At 51.4% G+C, this 18,582-nt stretch overlaps 2 protein-coding genes and 1 long non-coding RNA gene across 9 annotated transcripts; 2 read left to right on the forward strand and 1 right to left on the reverse strand.

Annotated features, from left to right (window-relative positions):
- The first annotated feature begins 531 nt into the window (after positions 1 to 531).
- On the forward strand, positions 532 to 6,123 carry CLIP3 (CAP-Gly domain containing linker protein 3). The gene is made up of 14 exons (XM_001364161.4): positions 532 to 685; positions 944 to 1,166; positions 1,916 to 2,055; positions 2,134 to 2,227; positions 2,344 to 2,505; positions 2,607 to 2,725; positions 2,815 to 3,051; positions 3,270 to 3,405; positions 3,585 to 3,713; positions 4,132 to 4,269; positions 4,389 to 4,512; positions 4,856 to 4,917; positions 5,063 to 5,135; positions 5,578 to 6,123. Exons 2-14 carry the CDS (start codon positions 1,004 to 1,006, stop codon positions 5,630 to 5,632), a joined length of 1,632 nt encoding a protein of 543 aa, XP_001364198.1. The 5' UTR covers positions 532 to 685; positions 944 to 1,003; the 3' UTR covers positions 5,633 to 6,123.
- A 1,609-nt stretch (positions 6,124 to 7,732) lies between these two features.
- On the reverse strand, positions 7,733 to 13,853 carry LOC103093327 (uncharacterized). Of its 2 annotated transcripts, none has more exons than XR_008911600.1 (2): positions 13,717 to 13,853; positions 7,733 to 7,888 (listed from the first exon to the last, which is right to left on the reverse strand). It is a non-coding gene; the product is annotated as an uncharacterized LOC103093327 (long non-coding RNA). The 2 variants fall into 2 exon arrangements; XR_466548.3 differs by lacking the exon at positions 13,717 to 13,853 and adding an exon at positions 12,392 to 13,702.
- ALKBH6 (alkB homolog 6) lies at positions 13,768 to 18,348 on the forward strand. Of its 6 annotated transcripts, none has more exons than XM_056796084.1 (8): positions 13,768 to 13,900; positions 14,745 to 14,803; positions 14,898 to 14,966; positions 15,435 to 15,495; positions 15,740 to 15,891; positions 16,966 to 17,109; positions 17,574 to 17,699; positions 17,786 to 18,348. In XM_056796084.1, the coding sequence occupies exons 2-8, from the start codon at positions 14,750 to 14,752 to the stop codon at positions 18,125 to 18,127; spliced, it is 948 nt and encodes a 315-aa protein (XP_056652062.1). In that variant the 5' UTR covers positions 13,768 to 13,900; positions 14,745 to 14,749; the 3' UTR covers positions 18,128 to 18,348. The 6 variants fall into 6 exon arrangements, with proteins under 6 accessions (XP_056652062.1, XP_056652066.1, XP_056652065.1 ...); XM_056796083.1 differs by lacking the exon at positions 13,768 to 13,900 and adding an exon at positions 14,191 to 14,210; XM_056796086.1 differs by lacking the exon at positions 13,768 to 13,900 and adding an exon at positions 14,281 to 14,300.
- The last annotated feature ends 234 nt before the right edge of the window (positions 18,349 to 18,582 follow it).

The raw sequence follows: 18,582 nt of genomic DNA on the forward strand, positions 1-18,582 counted from the left end.
CACCGGGCGCGCCTGGGCGCCCTCGAGGGGCTTGTGCAGCAACTGCGCCGGGACAACCTGCTGTCGCACGAGCGGCTGCGACTGCTGGGCGCGGTGAGCGAGGCTGCGGGTCGCGCGGCAGGGGTACAGGGGCCGCAGACCGGGCTGGGGGCTCCCGCTCACCGCGGCCCTCCTTCTCTTCCTCAGGCATGCCTGTCCGGGGGCCCGGGGCGCCCTGAGCCCGCGGGGCCTGGCGCCGTGACCATCGTGTGCGGGGAAGAGCCTACCGCTACTGTACTCTACACGCTGACGCCGGCCCAAGACGACTGAGTCTACCGGAGACCCCTACCGAGGCCGTGGGGGGAGGGGGCCCCGGGCTTCAGCGCCTGTTTTGGACTCAATAAACTAACTTGAGAAAACCTTGCGTCTGTGAATCGGGGGTGGGGGGCGCCTTGGAGACCGCGCCATTCTTATGTTCCCTTCCCTCTCCCCGTATGTCTTTCCCGCGAGTCTGGGGTCTTGGTTCCCTGTGCTCGCCCGCTCCCCCACCCGTCGCCCCGCCCCGTGGGGCGCCTGCTCGACGCGCATGCGCGCTCAGGGCCCCGCCCTCCGGCCCGTCTCTGTCTCCAGGTCTCTCCATCTCCATCATCTCTCCATCCTCTCTTCTCTGCATCTCTCTCTCCCCTTCTCTGTCTTTGCATCCTGGGTAAGGGGACCAGCGCCCTTAGGCATCATCTCCCTCGGGCCCTACTTGCATCCCCTGGGCCCAAGGGGCCTGAACCTTGGGCCAGGAGGGAGGGGAGGGGATGCGGGGTGGGGGAGGTAGAATCCCGAACTGAGGGTGGGGGTGGCGCCTGAGCTTGGGGAGGGGGCTCCGGGACCCTGGGAGCGGGGTACCCTCCGTGCCCCCGACTTGGAGGGGCAATGAGCCTTGATCAACCCCTTACCTGTCCCCTCCCCCCAGGCTGTGACCCTAGCCCCCCCTTGAGCTCCCCAAACCCCCTCCCCGAGCGTCCCCGGGGCCATGACGAAGACGGACGCCGCAGCGCTGCCCCCGGAGGAGGAAGAGGAGGAGGAGGAGGAGGAGGAAGAGGAGCCCCTGCCAGAAGCTCCCAGCCCCATCCCGGAGCGCAGGCAGAAGCCAGTGGTGCACCCCTCAGCCCCAGCCCCGCTTCCCAAGGACTATGGTAAACAGCCCCAGGCTCGGAGATGCTTCGAGGTGTGGCTTAGCCCAGGACCTCGGCTGGGGGAACTACCCCCGGATTCTGGGCTCCCAGAGCCTTTGGGGGGGCCGAGCGAGTGGGTCTTGTGACATGACAGGATCTGCTCCGTTGGCTTTAAAGAGGTTCTGCTCAGGTTCCCGGCCCGGGATTTGAGGGTCTGCTCCGAGAATCCGAGGGGCATCCGGAGGGTCTGGCTAGGAGCCACAACCCCGGGAGGATCTGGGGGTGGGGCCAGGATTGGCAGACCCAAGGGGGTCTTGGGACCCGAGCCCTACCTTGCTATCCATGAACTTCAGCTTTGTTCCGAATACATTGGGGGCTGCACATCACTCCCATTGGTGTCTTCTGCTATCCTGAGTATTTGGGCATTTAAAAACATGGTTCTGAGGAGGGACCTCCAGGCTCCCAGCCCAGGGGCCCAGCGCCTGTGAAGAAGCCTTTTTAGTGGACATTCTCCAGAGCTGGAGCAGCAGGCAGGCAGGGGAGAGCCCAGGGAAGCTGCAGAATGCTGGGGGTGGTCGGGAAAGGATTGGGGTGAGGCCTTCCAGCCTGGTTCTGGGCTCAGCCACAGGGGGGGACCCTAACCCAGAGAGTCAGGTGCAATCCACCCAGGGTCTGGGTCTCCAGGGCAGGGCAGGGAGAGGGAGGGGGATGGTCCTGGTCTGGGCCAAGGAATGAGCCCTGTCTGTCTGTCTGTCTGTCTCCCCCACCAGCCTTCACTTTCTTTGACCCCAATGACCCAGCCTGTCAGGAGATTCTGCTGGACCCTCGCACGACTATCCCCGAGCTCTTCGCCATCATCCGCCAGTGGGTGCCCCAAGTTCAGCACAAGATCGATGTCATCGGCAATGAGGTGGGTAGAGGCTTCAAACGGGAGCCTGGCGGCCCAGGGACAGCCGTCCCCGGGGTAACCCCGACCCTGTGTCCCCAGATCCTACGCCGCGGATGTCACGTGAATGACCGCGATGGGCTCACCGACATGACTCTGCTGCACTATGCCTGCAAAGCTGGGGCCCACGGCGTTGGTGAGTGAGGCCGCCCCGAGCCTCAGAACCGAAGTTCTGAGCTCAAACCCCGTGCTTTGAGATCCCCGAGGGCCCGCTCCCCTTCAGCCCGTGCCCACCTGCCCACCTCCCAACAGGGGACCCCGTGGCCGCCGTGCGCCTGTCGCAGCAGCTGCTGGCCCTGGGCGGGGACGTGACCCTGAGGAGCCGCTGGACCAACATGAACGCGCTCCATTACGCGGCATATTTTGACGTCCCCGACCTCATCCGAGTGCTGCTCAAGGGGGCCCGGCCCCGAGGTAGGGAGGCTGTTGAGGGAGAGGGTGGGGGCAGCGCTGATGCCAGGGGGCTCTGGCCGCCCTGACGATGCCCTTTCCCCCCTCCCCGCTCCGACTCCTAGTGGTGAACTCGACCTGCAGCGACTTCAATCACGGCTCCGCACTCCACATCGCCGCCTCCAACCTGTGCCTGGGGGCTGCCCGCTGCCTCTTGGAGCACGGGGCCAACCCTGCTCTGCGGGTATGTGCCCAGGCCTTGACTCCGGGAGCTCCCGGGGCCCCGTGTTTCCCCTGGACTCTCGGCCCCCTGACGCTGGCTGTCCCCCACAGAACCGCAAGGGGCAGGTCCCGGCGGAGGTTGTCCCAGACCCCATGGACATGTCCCTGGACAAGGCAGAGGCTGCCCTGGTGGCCAAGGAGCTGAGGACGCTGCTGGAGGAGGCGGTGCCCCTGTCCTGCGCCCTCCCCAAGGTCACGCTGCCCAACTACGACAACGTCCCGGGCAACCTCATGCTCAGCGCCCTGGGCCTCCGGCTGGGAGACCGCGTCCTGCTGGACGGCCAGAAGGTCAGCAGCTGTGGGGGCCCGAGAGCCCCTCGCGGGCTGCTGGAAGGGGGCGGGAAAGGGAGAATCCAGATTCTCAGGTGGAGATCGAGACTGTTCGGGGATCAGAACTTGGGGGTATTCCAGGAGTTGAGCCCAGAGTCCGGGAGGGCTGGGAGTTAGCAGTCTGGGCCCGAGCTCACCGGGGCTGCTGTGCAGAATCTGAATCTCTTCCCACCCAGGCAGGGACGCTGCGTTTCTGTGGGACCACTGAGTTCGCCAGTGGCCAGTGGGTAGGCGTGGAGCTGGACGAGCCCGAGGGCAAGAATGATGGCAGCGTGGGGGGTGTCCGATACTTCATCTGCCCCCCTAAGCAGGGTCAGTATGGGCACCTCCACACTCTCCGCCCACAGTATTCCCTCTCTTGAAAGTTTAGCGCCTTTTCCTGGTCTAAATTAGAACTACTTTCTGTCCTGCACTTGAAAGCTGACACCCCTTTGGAGGGATGGAGGGGATCCTTGGGGTGCCAGCCCTGCTGACACACTCTACCCCTCCAGGGCTCTTTGCCTCTGTCTCCAAGGTGTCCAAAGCAGCTGATGCCCCTCCTTCCTCTGTCACCTCCACTCCTCGTACCCCTCGGATGGACTTCTCCCGCGTCACTGGCAAGGGCCGAAAGGAACGCAAAGGTCAGAAGGGCTTCCCTGCTGTCTCTGATACTTGGTCACTTTGGGGACGGGAGGTTCAGTGGTTGGTGGAGGCAAGGCTGTCAGAAGGATCTGTCCATTTTCTCCTCAAGATTCTGAAACAGGGAGGCAGTTGGCAGGGTGTCCATGTTTGGGGAGTCTTGTTTTCAGGGAGTCCTTAGTTCAAAGGTTCTTAAGTTTGAGGAGTCTATCATTTGGATATTCCAGATTTAAATGATTCTGGATTCAAGACTATGCTGGGAATTCTTAGGATCACAAATCCAGTGGGTCTTCGGTTCAGGGAGTACTAAATTTTAGGGTTCTAGACGTGGGAGTCCTAGACTCAAGAGGTCTCAGGTTGAGGGAGGAACTCTGGGTGTCTGGTCTCTGCATCCTGCCTTCTCCCTTCCCCCTCCTCTAGCAAAGAAAAAGTCCCCATCACCCTCCCTGGGCAGCCTCCAACGTGAGGGTGTGAAGGCTGAAGTTGGGGACCAAGTGCTGGTGGCTGGGCAGAAGCAGGGTATCATTCGCTTCTATGGGAAGACAGACTTTGCCCCTGGTAAGGCGGAGGGTCTGGGCCCCTGGCAGGCTGGTGGGGAAGGAAGAAAGGGAGAGGAACAGAGGGTTGGGGGGCTGAAGGGACCGAGGCTGTGACTGCCCCCTCTATCATATCCTCAGGTTATTGGTTTGGCATTGAGCTCGACCACCCAACAGGGAAACATGACGGCTCTGTGTTTGGGGTCAGGTACTTCACGTGCCCCCCTCGCCATGGGGTCTTTGCACCTGCATCCCGCATACAGAGGTGAGCCCCAGAACCTGGAACACCAACAACAAAATGTGGTCCCTCCAGACCTTAGAGATTCTCCCTGAAAAAAACCCCAAACCAGGAGGCCCAGACACCCTGAAAGCGAGGTTGAGCGCCTCCCCCAAGACCTCAGAGGAGACCCAGGATACTTTGGAACCCAGAAACCAAAATCGGACTCAGGGACTCCCCCAAACGATGGACAGCCCTTTGGGCTCTCCCACCAAAGGCTTCCCTGCCCCCTTGTCCTCAAACCCAAGATGTGAAAAGGCTTCAAACAGTGATGGCCTCCAGCTCCCCTGCAATCTGTCTGACGCATTGTCCCCCTTTGATGTCTCCCCAGAATTGGAGGCTCCACTGATGCCCCCAAGGACAGCATTGCGGTCAAGAAAGTCCAAGTGACCAGTGGGTGTGGGGGCCCTGAAGGGATAAGGGAGGGACTTGGGGGGTCCCGTGGCTGGGGATGCATGAGGTGGCATGCTCAGAGAAAGATTAAGGGGATCCCTGGGAGGGTCCCCAGCCCCATCCCCACAGCTGCCTTTCTCCATAGTGACTCAGCCCAAACACACATTCCCAACTGTCCGGACTCCCAAGGACATCACATCAGAAAACTCCATCTCCAGGTACGGGAGGCAGGCGTGGACCCTGCCCTCATGTCCGCCCCCCACTCCTGCCCTGGACCCCCTTAATTCAGCCCAGCTTTCTAGAGGCCGGGCTTGGCAAGGCAAGAGACAGGGCCAGTGCGGGTGGACATGGAGGGAGAGGAAAAGCCAGAGCGGAGCCCAGGGGGCTGGGGAGGAAGACAGGACTCTGAGTGGGACGTGAGGCATGGAGAGGGGAGGAGGGGAACGGACAGGAGAGAGGGATGGGGCCAGAGAGAAGTGGAGGACAGGCTGGGGAGGGGAAGCGTCTAAGATGGATAGATCGGGCCGTGAGGGGCTGAGGAGAAGCCTGGGGAGAAGTTGGGGTCGGGGAGAGAGACCTGGAGGAAGAGGCAGCACCGAGAAGCCAGATCCCTCGCTCCCCATTATCCCCTGCTTCCTGTGTGCCCATTTCTTCTCCCAGGTTACTCTTCTGCTGCTGGTTCCCCTGGATGCTTCGGGCAGAAATGCAGTCCTAGGAAGCCAAGAGCCGGTGGTGGCCACTGGCCCAGAGGCCCCAAGTACCCCCAGTATACTCCCCCCACCCAGTACAATACGTCCCAGCTCTCCCCAAATATACCGATCCCGACTCCCCTCAATATACCACCCCCTCCGGATCAGACCCCAGTTCACACGGGCATCAGTGTCAGACCCACCCTGTACTCCTCGCTGACCCAGATCAGCCCCAGACGGCCTGAAATGACCCCAAATTGTCCCCTCCCCGCCATCATTGGTGATTCCCCTCAGTGACTCCCTCTAACCCCCAGTGCCTTGATATTCACGACTAGCCCCTCCCCTTAGATAAATCTCTATTTTTTAAGACACTACAGCCCCCGGGCCAAGCCCCCCACTCACATTAGGGCCCCCAACGCCGCCTGGGGTGTCGCTCACTGACCCGCATGCCTCCTCCCCCCCTCAGCATGACATCTCCCCCACCCTGCCTGGCTTCAATAAAGACGTTTCTATGGCCGAGGGTCTCCGGGTCACTTTGTGTGGGTCATTCTAGAAGCGCAGGTTTCGAGCTCAGCAGGGCCTGCGCGTGTAGCCCCCTCATTTTAGGGAGGAGACCCAGGCTGAGGGGGGAGTCACTCGCTTCATGTCCCGCAGCCCGGCCCCAGGCCCTCTGGTCACCGCTGACCAGCCGCCTGGCAGGGGACAGAGAAGGCCCGAGACTGGACAGGAAAGCAGACAGGCCTCTCCTTGCTGCCCGGCTTGGAACCATCCTGGGGCAAACAGAGGAGGAAAGGAAGGCTCCAGGCACTGGAGATTGGACCTGAGCAGAGGCCACGCCTGATCGGAGAGAGCAGCGCCATCTGCATCCTTTTCAGGCTCCCGCTGGGTCCCCCTCCCTGCGAGAGGTGGTGTCCCCAGGGCTCCAGTGTCTGACCTGGTGATTTCACCTGTTCCCTCACATTCCTGGCGTTTTCTACACAAATGACTCCCATTCTATATATCTGGCCCTCGTGTCTCCCCACCAGACTCAGCCCCACTGCGCTCCTCTCCATCTGGATGTCCCATCGGTACCCCAAAACTCAACCTGTCCAGAAAGACGAATTCCCTTTCCTCTAGAGCCCACCGAACACATGTGACCTCCTTCGGGCCTCCTGACAGCCCTGGGAGGTGCGTGTTATGATGATGCCCTTTTTACAGAGGAGGAAACCGAGGCAGGCCGATTATCTGATTTGTCCAGGGTTACGCCGCTGAGGTAGCGTCTAGAAACCTGTGAATTCAGCTCTTTCTGACTCCAGGTGTCGCAGCCTAGTCTCTGCATCGTTTGCCAATTAGCATCCAGGTTTTGTCTCCCTTCCAACCCCTTCTTTCCACTCACACAGCCTCTCCCCAGTGAGTCCAGGGCCTCCATCCCTTTTCCCTGGACAAAGCCGCCGGCGCATCTCCCAGCTTCCCATCTCTCCCTTCTCCATCCGTCCTCCGCTCAGCTGCCGAGTTCTTCAAACGAATCTACAGGAGAAACGATTTTGGATGGTCTTCGGCTTCCACGTTTGTCCCTTCCTCGGAGGCGGTGAAGCTCTGAATGCAGCAGCCCTCAGAAGAGAGGCCTGGCCATGCCGGGATGCTCGGCGTGATGCTGAAGGCCCTTCCACAATCTGGCTTCCACTCTCCTTGCCAGGCCAGACTGCTCTAAGCAAAGGGCCTACCAGCGGCTGCCCCGCGGCACTGCCCGAGCCTGGCCAGCGGGTTCCCAGCCGCCTCTCTGGGACCTCCTGCTCCAGAAAGTGCCGCCTCCCTCCTCCTGGTCCAAAGATGGGCTCTAGGTTAGAATCGTGGTACCGCAGATACCTCCCCGTACTTCTGTTTTAGAGTTGTTACAGGACACAAAGTAAGTGGCAAAACCCCCCAGGTATGGGATCATAAAGAGTCTGACACAACCCAATGACAGAACAACCACAAAACCAGTGTGTTTGATCCCCGGGGGAATATTTAGAAAAACATTAAATATGAAAGAAAAGGAAGCCAGAACGGACTGATCCCAGCATCATTCTGACCTAAATTCCAGCAAAGACTACGAGAAGATGATAATAATAAAAATAATAATAATAAAGTAATACAGTAAAAATAAGTGAAATAATAATAATGTAATTAACACTCTCCCTGTCAATATGCCAGTCAATATACACTTTGGGAACAGTACGATGGATGGCACCAGCTGCAGAAAGCATCCTGATGGAGATCCACAGAAATAGTCAAAATTCAGGTTCTGGGCCCATTAAGGCAGCCTGTAAAAGAGGAACATGTCAAAGAATTAAAGGTGACCCTGAGGTTTTAGATTTCGATGACTAGGAAAAGGATGATAGGAGCTCTTGAGAGTAACAGGAGAAAGACAAGTTCAGTTTTGGATCTGGTGAGTTGTTTTTTTAACCCTTACCTTCTTTTTTAAAACTTCTCAGCTTAATTTTTTTTTTCATTTTCTATTTAATCATTTAATTATTTTTCATTAAACCTTACCTTCTTTTTTAAATTTCTCAGCTTACTTTTTCATTTTCTATTTATTTCTTTTTTAATTTAATTTTCCATTAACCCTTACCTTCTTTTTAAAAAAAAATTCTCATCTTTTTTTTTCACTTTTTCATTAATTAATTATTCTGGCATTAACCCTTACCTTCTTTTTTAAAAATTTCTCAGCTTATTTTTTAAAATTTTCTATTTAATCATTTAATTATTTTTCATTAAACCTTACCTTCTTTTAAAAATTTCTCACCTTACTTTTTCATTTTCTATTTATTTATTTAATTAATTTTCCATTAACTTTATTCTGGCATTAACCCTAACCTTCTTTTTAAAAAATTTCTCAGCTTATTTTTTTTCATTTTTCTATTTAATCAATTAATTATTTTTCCATTCACCCTTACCTCCTTTTTTTTTTTAATTCTCATCTTTCTTTTTTCATTAATTAATTATTCTGGCATTAACCCTCACTTTCTTTTTTAAAAAAAATTCTCAGCTTATTTTTTTTATTTTCTATTTAATAGATTAATTATTTTTTACCTTCTTTTTTTAATTTCTCAGCTTACTTTTTCATTTTCTATTTAATTAATTAATTTTCCATTAACCCATACCTCTTTTTTTAAATTCTCATCTTTCTTTTTTCATTTTTTCATTAATTAATTATTCTGGCATTCACCCTTACTTTACTTTCTTTAAAAAATTTCTCAGCTTATTTTTTTTATTTTCTATTTAATAGATTAATTATTTTCATTAAACCTTACCTTCTTTTTTTAATTTCTCAGCTTACTTTTTCATTTTCTATTTAATTAATTCATTTTCCATTAACCCTTACCTCCTTTTTTTAAATTTCTCAGTTTATTTTTCATTTTCTATTTATTTATTTAATTAGTTTTCCATTAACCCTTACCTTCTTTTTTAAAATTTCTCAGCTTATTTTTTATTTTCTATTTAATTAATTTAATTACTTAATTTTATTTTTCCATTAACCCTTACCTTTTTAAAAATTTCTCAGCTTTTTTTTTTCATTTTTTCATTAATTAATTATTCTGGCATTATCTCTTACTTTATTTTTAAAAATTTCTCAGCTTATTTTTTTTTAATTTTTATTTAATTAATTAATTTTCCATTCACCCTTACCTTCTTAGTATCAATTCTAAGACAGAAAAGTGGCAAGGGACTATGCAATGGGGATTAAGTAACTTGCCCAGGGTCACACAACTAGGAAGTGATCCAGGTCTGATGCTCTATCCACTGTGCTGCCCAGCTGCCTCAATATAGTGAGTGAGTTTGAAATGTCTGTGGAATACCTGAAGTGGGACACTTCATAAAGTGAGTCCGAACACCCAGAACTTCAAATTAAAGGAACCAATATTTATTTATTGGCCAGGGCAAACCTTCTTAGTGGGCTGAAGTTACAATCCAGTTTTTATAGGGTGCAAGACACAAAGCAACAATGTTCATCATGAGACATAGCCTTGATGGAGCGAGCAGCCTTATAGTCTAGTAGAGGCTACATTGGTCAGTGGCGAGGGGTACAGGGCGTTCCGTTGTATATCTTATCAGGCACTAAGGGAGTTATTTTCTCATGGACTCTAACTATTCTGAGCTGACTGACCTTCACAGGAAAGCTCAGTTCTGAGTTCTACTTTCCCAGGGAAAAACAGATTTTTCTGGTCAATGACTTGGTTTACCTCACTTCATACCCACGATGCCCTCCTCAAAATCAGGAGTTGTGAAAATATGACATCTTTCACTTTTCTTCCACTAAGTTTTACCATCCTGGTCATTACAGATCAGGGTCTTGTTTCAGTCTCAAGTCCTAAAAATTAGGGATACGATGTCTAATTTTTTAAGCTCTTACCTTCTGTTTTAGAATCAAGACTGAGAATCAGTTCCAAGGCAGAAGAATAAGAAGGGCTAAGCAACTGGGGTTAAGTGACATGCCCAGGGTCACACTGCTAGCAAATATCTGAGATCAGATTTGAACTCAAGACCTACAATCTCCAGGCCTGACTCTCTATTCACTGAGTCACCTAGCTACCCCTACAATATGTATTTTAATGAAACTCCCTGTAGCCAAACAACATGGAATTCATTAGAGTTTTTATATATTTATAATATAGCATTTTAAATTTATACATAAATATATAATAAACCATTTTTATATAGTACATAATACAGTAAAAGAACAATAGATATTCTTTCTACTTCAGAGCAGGAGCCAAGGATTGATAGATGTCCAAAGAACACATGATAAATACATTTTAATCTTCTAGTAACACTTTTGGAACCAATAGCTCTTGTTTCAATCACTCAGTCAATATTTATTCATTGGACAGAGTGCCAGGCCCAACGTCAGAAAGAATCCATTTCTTGAGTGCAAATCTGGCCTCAGACACTTCCTAGCTGTGTGACCCTGGGCAAGTTATTTAACCCTGTTTGCCTCAGTTTCCTCATCTGTCAAATAAACTAGAGAAGGAATTATCAGACCATTCCTGTATCTTTGCCAAGAAAACCCCAAATAGGGTCACAGAGAGTGGGACACAACTGAAAAATAACGGAACAACTGATATACCAGCCACTGTGATTTCTTACAACTCAAGTCCTTGTACCCCATAACTGTGCCAAGTGCCTGGGGATATAGAAAGAGGTAGAAGTCCTGCCTTCAAAGAGCTGGCAATCCGATGGGAGACACGACATGCAAACAACTGGATACAAAGTCAGCTACAGGCAGGGCCAAGATAAAAGAACTGAATCAGAAGCGCCCCCTCAAGCTGTCTCCACACAAAAAACAAACAGCCAAATTCCTCAAGAAACAGGGAGGTATGGGATGGTTTTTACAATGAGGCCATCACCATCAGAAATGACAAAATGTTGATCTTTTGTTGCAAGGAAAGGGCAGAAATTGTACCACATGTGTCCATGGGGCACAGAAATTTAGCATCTACTGAATACCTAGAAAGAATGATGATGTGGGTAGAATGAAATACCAGATGCTCATTAACCTTCATAGATGAACAGCTGACAAATTCCTGAGCTACAAATAGACACAAAACTATTTTTGAGAATGCAACAAATAAATTGTACTGGAACTAGAGTATTATCACAGAAAAAACTGCCGCCTACAATCAACAGAACATAATATTGATGCATTAATCATAATAATAGAGATAATAATAGCATTTATATTATATATAATAAATATATATATATTACACTTTAAGCTTTGCAAAGCTCTAAACCTATATTTACTTCATTCTATCCTTGTGATAGCCCTTCCTTGGAGGAAGATACTATGAATATTCCCAATTTATGGATGAGGAAACTGAGGCAGAAGTTGAGAGATTTGTCTAGGATTATCCAGCTATTAAATGTCAGAGGCTGGATTTGGATTCGAGTCTTCCTGACTCCAGGTCTGGCATTTGATCTGATTGATTGATCTGATTGATTTGATGAATGGCATGCCACCATAGAAAATAGTAGCAAATATTAGCCTACTTACTGTTCTTTCCATCATAAAACTTTATCTCCTAACTAGAACATAAAACAAAGTCTCCCAACTTTGTGCCTTCTCTGTCTGTTCTTCATGCCTAGAATGCTAACCCTCTGGATCTCTGCCCCCCCTGGCTTCCTTCCAACCTTAGTTAAATTTCACCTTCTGCAAGAAGCCTTTCTAGACTGCCTTTAAAGTTAGTGTCTAAAAAATAAAATGCTAGTGCCTTTCCTTTGAAATTATTGCCAAATTATCCTTTATTTTTCTCTTGCCTATAGAGTTTTTGTATACGGTTTCACTTATTTTAGATGGTAAATTCCCTAAGAGCAGCAACTGTTTTTCTGCTTTACTTTGTATACCTGCTGCTTCATAAATATTTGTTACCTTGAAAAGTCATCCTGTCTCACCTCTCCTTCTCTCTCTCCTTGGCTGATTGCTCCTCTAACCAAAGTTATTACTCAAAGTTCTGTTTTGGGTCATCTTTTCTTCTCCCTCCATACTACATCACTCAGTGATCTCATTAGCTCTCAGGGATTTAATTACCATCTCTCTATGCTGATGCCCAACCTCTCTGCTGACCTCCAATCTCCAATCTCTATTTTCCTTTTAGACATCCTGAATCAGATGTCCAGCAGACATCTTAAACCAAACATTTCCTAAACAAAACCCCTAGACCTTCCATTTTAGAGGACATCATCCTCAAAGTCCCCCAGGTTCAATATCTCCTGGATTCCTCATTTTTCCCCTCCTGTATCCAAGTAGCAAAGCTTGTCTGTTTCACCTCTGCAACGTCTCTTCCAGACTTCTCTCTTCCCTTTTCTGTCACTGTTACCCTCTGGTGCAGATTCTCATCATCTCAGCCCTGGAGGATTGTTAACAGTTGCTATGGTGATCTGTTTGCCTCAAGACCCCCCTCACTGCAGTCCATCCTCCATTCAGCCTCTAAAGTGATTTTCCTAAAGCATAGGCCCAACTAGATAAACTCTATAAGTTTATTTACAAGATAAATTAATTTACTCAATAAACTCCAGTGTCTCCCTAGCTATTACCTCCAGGATTAAATATAAAATGCTCTGTTTGGCGTCCAAAGTCTTTATAACCTGGCCCCCAACTTTGTGGGGTTGCTAGATAGGTGGTATAGAGAATAGAAGACTGTACCTGTAGTGGAGATGTTTTAAATTCAAATCCAGCCTCAGACACTCATTACTTAAGTGACCCTAAGCAAGTGGCTTAGCCTCTGTTTGCCCCTTTTTTCCACTGTAAAATGGGGATGATTATAATAGCACCTACTTTCCAGGTGTGTGGGATTTTTTCATTTTCATGTTTACTTTTTTAAAAATTACAAATGAGATATTTGTAAAGTATTTGAGAGCACATAGTAGGTAGGGGCTAAATAAATGTTTATTCACTGTCTGCTTTTGGTGAGTCTACTGAAGAGCTTATATGGCACCCTTTTAACCAATTAGAAAGAGTAGTTACTTTATCCACACACCCAATAGTCTACCAAATATAAATCTCGGAAGAGTAACAACAGAATAGTTCAGTGTTTCTATTGGGACTCTGTCCAAATAAAAATAATGACAATGAGATGATGATGACGATGACATCATCACCATCTGACAGTTACCCAGAGGCTTTGTTTACATAACTTTTTACATTTTCATTTTATCTTCATAATAAGGTACTATGAGTAGCATGATCCCCATTTTACAAATTTTACAGATTTAAGGCGTTCCCTTTGCATCAGTATACTAAACAGAAGGATAGCACCAGTAGGGCCACGTGAAGTGATGTAAAATGATGTGCCTGTTTTTTTAGCCAGTAACGATTTCTTATTGGTCTTCGGACTTGAAGCACCGTCCCGTGAAGTGGAAGGGGGTAGGTGAAAGCATGGAGATTGGCTAAGATCTAAACAAAGCCCGCCTCCGCTTTCTTCTCATTGATTGCCTGGAGAGTCTAAGAGGCGAGAGGGCAATATTTGGGTCCCTTACGATTGGACAGTTCTAAGATAAACCCCGCCTCTTCAATTTCCTATTGGTCAGACTATATGAAATACTTTGTCTTGGGGAGGGAGAGCCGAGAGGCGGCGGGGGGAGGGTCCGTTACCATACAGGCAGATGATTGGACAAGATACGTGACCGCGAACGCTCCATTGGAAAGAACAGGTGTCTGTCACAGAGTCCGGAAGTCACAGAAGGCAGTGGTCGAGACCACTGCGATAGCAACGCGAGGGGTGAAAATAGATTCGAGGCTGAGGGTCGAACCAGGCTGGGCCGCTGGCCGAGGGAGGGTGAGATTCAAAAGGGATGATGGTTTGGAGGCTTAGGATCAGGGAACAAATTAATCTTTGGGATCAACAAATGAACTCGTCCCAAGGGAGGAAAGAGGGAAATGAGTTGGTTCATGATTTGGGAGAGAACGTAGTGGAATGGCCCAGAGTAGGGGGGATCGGTATGTAGGCGAATGGTTTGGTCCGTGATGGGGGTGACGGTAAAAAATGGGTTCGTCTAGGGTAGGCGGAGAAAGTGAGAATGGTTTGATCTGGGATGGGCGGGGAAAGCGGAGAATGGGCTGGTCCGAGATGGGAAGGGGAGGAGTAGGTTGGTCCAGAGATGGAGGGGCGGGGGAGATGATGATCCTCGGCTGGATTGGTCCAGGATGAGGAGGAGTGGGTTGGTCCAGGATAGTGGGTATGGGGGCTGGGGGGGCATAGGAGGCAGGGGAAGGTTGGGGGGCGGGGATGTTCTAGGGGTGTTGGGGTAGAGGATTGGTCCTAGGTGGGGAAGAATGGGGTGGTCCAGGATAGTGGGGAGGGAGGATTAGGGGAAGGATTGGTTCAGGAGTGGGGGAGTAGGGGATTGGCCTGAGACTCCGGGAAGGGGAATGTTTTGGATCTGAGATGGGGATGGGAAGGGGCATCGGGGGCTGGGGAAAATGGGCTGATTCTGGTTGGTAATTGTATGAAGCAGGTCTTGGAATGGGAAAAGGGATATAGCGGGGTAAAGAACAGCTTGGTGCAGGATGATTGTGGGGAGCATGGGGGCAGGGAATGGGGGCAGTGTTTGAAGGCGATGGTAGTGGTGGGGAAGCTGGGAAGGAGCAGTGGTGATCTCTGTCTTACTGCTTCCTTTCAGCAACCATGGACCAATTGGATGCTGTGATCCCTTCACTGGAACCCTTCAGGGTAGAGCAGGTGAGAGGGATGAGCCTGAGAAGGGTGAGGCTTATCAGGGTTTAGTGGTCAGCCTCATCTCTCTCTCTCTCCCTCTCTCTCTCTCTTCTCACAGGTTCCACCCATCATTTACTATGTCCCAGATTTCATCTCTGAGCAAGAAGAGACAAAGCTGCTCCGACAGGTGACAATTAATTTCTGCTTCTAAACTCCCACAGCTCAGTTCCTGGGGAAAATATACTGGTCTCTTTGCTGTTCTTTGAATGTGGAAATCCACCTCCCATCTCCTGTGTCTGCACAGTCTGTGCGTGCCATGTACTCCCTCTCTCACTCTATTAGAATCCTTCTCTGTCTCCCCTTCACAAGTATTTATCTCCCCAAGCCTCAGCTCACCTGCTGTCTCCTGTGGGAAGCCTTTCCTGGTCCCCCTAGTTGTTAGTGTTCTCTTCTTTCCTCCTCAAATTAGCCTTTGTGTACATAATTGCTTAGAGTAGAATGTACCTCCTTGAGGATAGAGACATTTTGTAGTTTTGCCTTTGTATCTCTGGCATCCTGTACAATGCCTGGCATACAGTAGGTGCCAAGAAAAATGGTTTGAATTGGAGCAGGCCAGGGATATGCTGTAGAGTCACCCTCTGATCGCCCCTGTTAGGTGTATGAGGCTCCAAAACCCAAATGGACACAGCTTTCTGGGCGGAAATTACAGAACTGGGGTGAGTGCTCCTCTGACCCTCCACCATGAACACTGCCCCCTTTACTCAACCCCCAACCCCAGGCAGGGTCTGGAAAGTGAGGGTGGGTCTATACTGTATCTCAGTCCTCCCAAGCTCCTTGGCCTTAGCCTAGAGGCCCTCTACGATCCCCTGGATGAGTAGAGAGGTTCCCTTGTTCCCTGGGAATGGGATGATGGGGAGAAAAGTCATATCTCTCTTCTGCCCCCACCTTGACCCTCCCCAGGTGGGCTCCCCCACCCAAAGGGGATGGTGCCTGAACAGCTGCCTCAGTGGCTCCAGCGCTGTGTGGACACGGTCTCGGGGCTCGGCCTGTTCGGGGGTGCCAAAGCTAATCACGTCCTAGTAAATGAATACCGGCCAGGAGAGGGCATCATGGTAAGTCAGAGCCCTGGTGTACATGAGTCTGTAGCCTTCTCCCCTCTAGCCACAGGCCTGATGACTGGGTTTCCTGACACCCCTCCAGTGGGATTCCCCCAGGTGCTCTCCAGACACCGACTAATGAAGGGACGAAAAGGTCAAGGGGCAGGACCCAGAACTGGGACTCATCTGCTTTGAGATGATGGTTCTAGTCCTGGGAATGAATTAAATTTCCCTGGGAAAAGGAAGAGAAGAGCGCCTGGAGGGCACCCGCGTGGAGGGTGTGGGAGGAGACTGGGGAACCTGGTGAAGGGCTGAAAGGGGGCAGTGCCAGGGGAAGGAAAAGGTGGAAGACTCTCTGGGAGGAAGAGATAGTCCTTTGGGTCAGGACCTCCAGAAAGGCCCAGGAGCTTCAGGAATAGAGATGGGGCAATCAGGTGACCCTTGAGAGTTGGGGGGAGCAGGAGGGCAGATCACTGTGGCTCAGAAGAGTTAGCCTGGAGGGGAAGAAAAAGGTCAGAGCAGAGCTGGGAGAGAGTGTTGGCATTAGGCTGAGGGAATGTTTGTAGGCTAAAGGGAAGGAGCAGGAGGGGCTGAAGATGCCAGTGGCAGGAAATGGTTGATGGGTCAGAGCCAGAGAGAAGCTGAGAAAGCCCCCTTTGTGCGGGCGGCATGTGAACTCCTAAAGGGCGAGGTTTGTTAAAAAATGACATTTGACTTAGAACAAGACTGGGAGGGAAGAATTCTTATGACCCCCATTTTACAGATGGGGAATCTAAGGCACAATCTGAGGCACTTTAAGTGACTTACCTGGGATCACACAGCTGGGAAATGCCTGAGGCAAGATTTGGACCCAGGTCTTCCTGACTCTGTCCTCTGTGCCACCTGGCTGAAGGGCAGCTAGAGATTAAGCCAGGGGACGGGAGAAGAACCTGTGGTTCTGACCAGAGGGGACGTTCAGAGTTCAGGGTCTTAGGTGGTGTGTTGGAGAGTGATGGTGAGGGCTTTTTTTGGGGGGCGGAGAGTGTTTGGGCATCTGGCTGGGGTAGAGGGCTATGGAGCCCAAGGAAATGTGAATCGAAATTTCCAAAGCCAATAGGGTGGGACTGGCCAGGAAGACGCCGAGGCAGATGCCCACGTCCTGGAATGTTCTGGTCAGCAGAGACAGTGAGGGGGCGTGCAGGTCACAGGAGAGAGCGTCCAGGCTGTCAGGACCCCAAGGGACTAGAAGCAGCTGTGAGGACAAGAAGGGGATTCCCTGAAATGTGCCCTGATTTCTCCCAAGCTGTCCCCACATAGGCCCAGTTCCTTCTTCGGTGGCCTCCCCAGATGTTTCCCTTGGGCAGCGTTGGTTTTAGAGATCACATGCCCAAACTGAGCCCCACATTACCCCAGACAGCGGAGGGAGGAAGTGCTCACCTGGGGTGGCTGGGCAGAGTGGAGGGTGTGAACACGCAGCAGAGCAGCCCCCTCTGGCACGCCAGAGCCCGTGTGCCACATCTCCCCCAATGCTGCCCTAGGGGCTGCTCGCAGAAGTCTCCCTCAATGCCCCGTGAGGGCCCCTGCATCTCTGCCGACCCCCCATACCTATCAGGCGCCCCGTAGCTGTTCCCGTAAATACCCCCGAGACTCCCCCGTGTCGTGGGGGTGGAGGGCTGTCTGGGCGCCGGCTCCACATTCCAGTGCCGCTCTCCCTCCAGCCCCATGAGGACGGCCCCCTGTACTACCCAACCGTCAGCACCATCAGCCTGGGCTCCCACACCATACTGGATCTGTACCCGCCTCGAGGGCCTGAGCTGGAGAAGGACCCCCAAGAGGAGCAGCAGGTGAGGGCCCGGTGGGACCCCGGCATCCCCCCCCCCCCGCCAGTCCTGGCAGCTTTCCAGCCTCTATCCTTGTCCTTTCTCTCCAGTCCCAGCTTCACCCCAAGTTCTCTCTGCTGCTGGAGCCCCGAAGCCTCCTGGTCCTCCGAGGGGAAGCTTACACCCACTTCCTCCACGGCATCCGCCCCACATTGATGGACTCACTGACCGAGACCCCAGTGGCCAATGCTTCTGCCTGCCCCTCTGCCCAGCCCGGGGCCCTGCTCCCCCGCGGCACACGCGTCTCTCTGACTATTCGAAGGGTCCCCAGAGTGCTCCGTACCAGCCTCTTGCTGAGCAAGAGATCTCTGAGCACCCCAGGGATCTCTAAGCACCAATTAAACTCAGGGATCTCCAAGCACCAACTAACCCCAGAGATCTCTAAGCACTAAGTCAACCCCGGGCCCTCCAAACACCAATCCAACCCAGGGATCAGATCACCAAGCGCCAGTGAGCTCCTTAATCATCCCACCCTCCCTGCCTGCCTCAGACTCCTGGCTCTGAGTTGGCAGAAAGAATTGAGGGAGAAAGCAATCCCAGCCCAGTCCTTGGGGAGGTGGTTCTGCCTGCAGAGTTCCCATCCTGGTTCAGGAATAAACTACACTGACCTCGACCGTTTAGAATCATTGGGGCTGGGCGTCCGTACCCCTGCTGAGGCGGGGATTGGTGGGTGCAGGCGCATGGAACCTGAAGAGCAGGGGGGACACCTGGGTCCCCGAGGAAGGAGGAGGCAAGGCTGGGGGGGGACACCTGGGTCCCCGAGGAAGGAGGAGGCAAGGCTGGGGGGGGACACCTGGGTCCCTGAGGAAGGAGGAGGCAAGGCTGGGGGGGGGACACCTGGGTCCCC

Source organism: Monodelphis domestica, chromosome 4, assembly GCF_027887165.1.
Source record: "Monodelphis domestica isolate mMonDom1 chromosome 4, mMonDom1.pri, whole genome shotgun sequence".
In the NCBI taxonomy this organism is placed as follows: Eukaryota; Metazoa; Chordata; class Mammalia; order Didelphimorphia; family Didelphidae; genus Monodelphis; species Monodelphis domestica.

Bases quoted from the DNA above. Each gene is read 5' to 3' on its own strand.
- CLIP3 (XM_001364161.4), top strand. From the start codon at position 1,004: ATGACGAAGACGGACGCCGCAGCGCTGCCCCCGGAGGAGGAAGAGGAG. The intron at 2,726-2,814 runs GTATGTGCCCAG...TGTCCCCCACAG, and splicing joins GGGCCAACCCTGCTCTGCGG to AACCGCAAGGGGCAGGTCCC. The intron at 5,136-5,577 runs GTACGGGAGGCA...TTCTTCTCCCAG, and splicing joins TCAGAAAACTCCATCTCCAG to GTTACTCTTCTGCTGCTGGT.
- ALKBH6 (XM_056796083.1), top strand. The intron at 15,892-16,965 runs GTAAGTCAGAGC...AAATTTCCAAAG, and splicing joins GGCCAGGAGAGGGCATCATG to CCAATAGGGTGGGACTGGCC. The intron at 17,700-17,785 runs GTGAGGGCCCGG...CTTTCTCTCCAG, and splicing joins ACCCCCAAGAGGAGCAGCAG to TCCCAGCTTCACCCCAAGTT.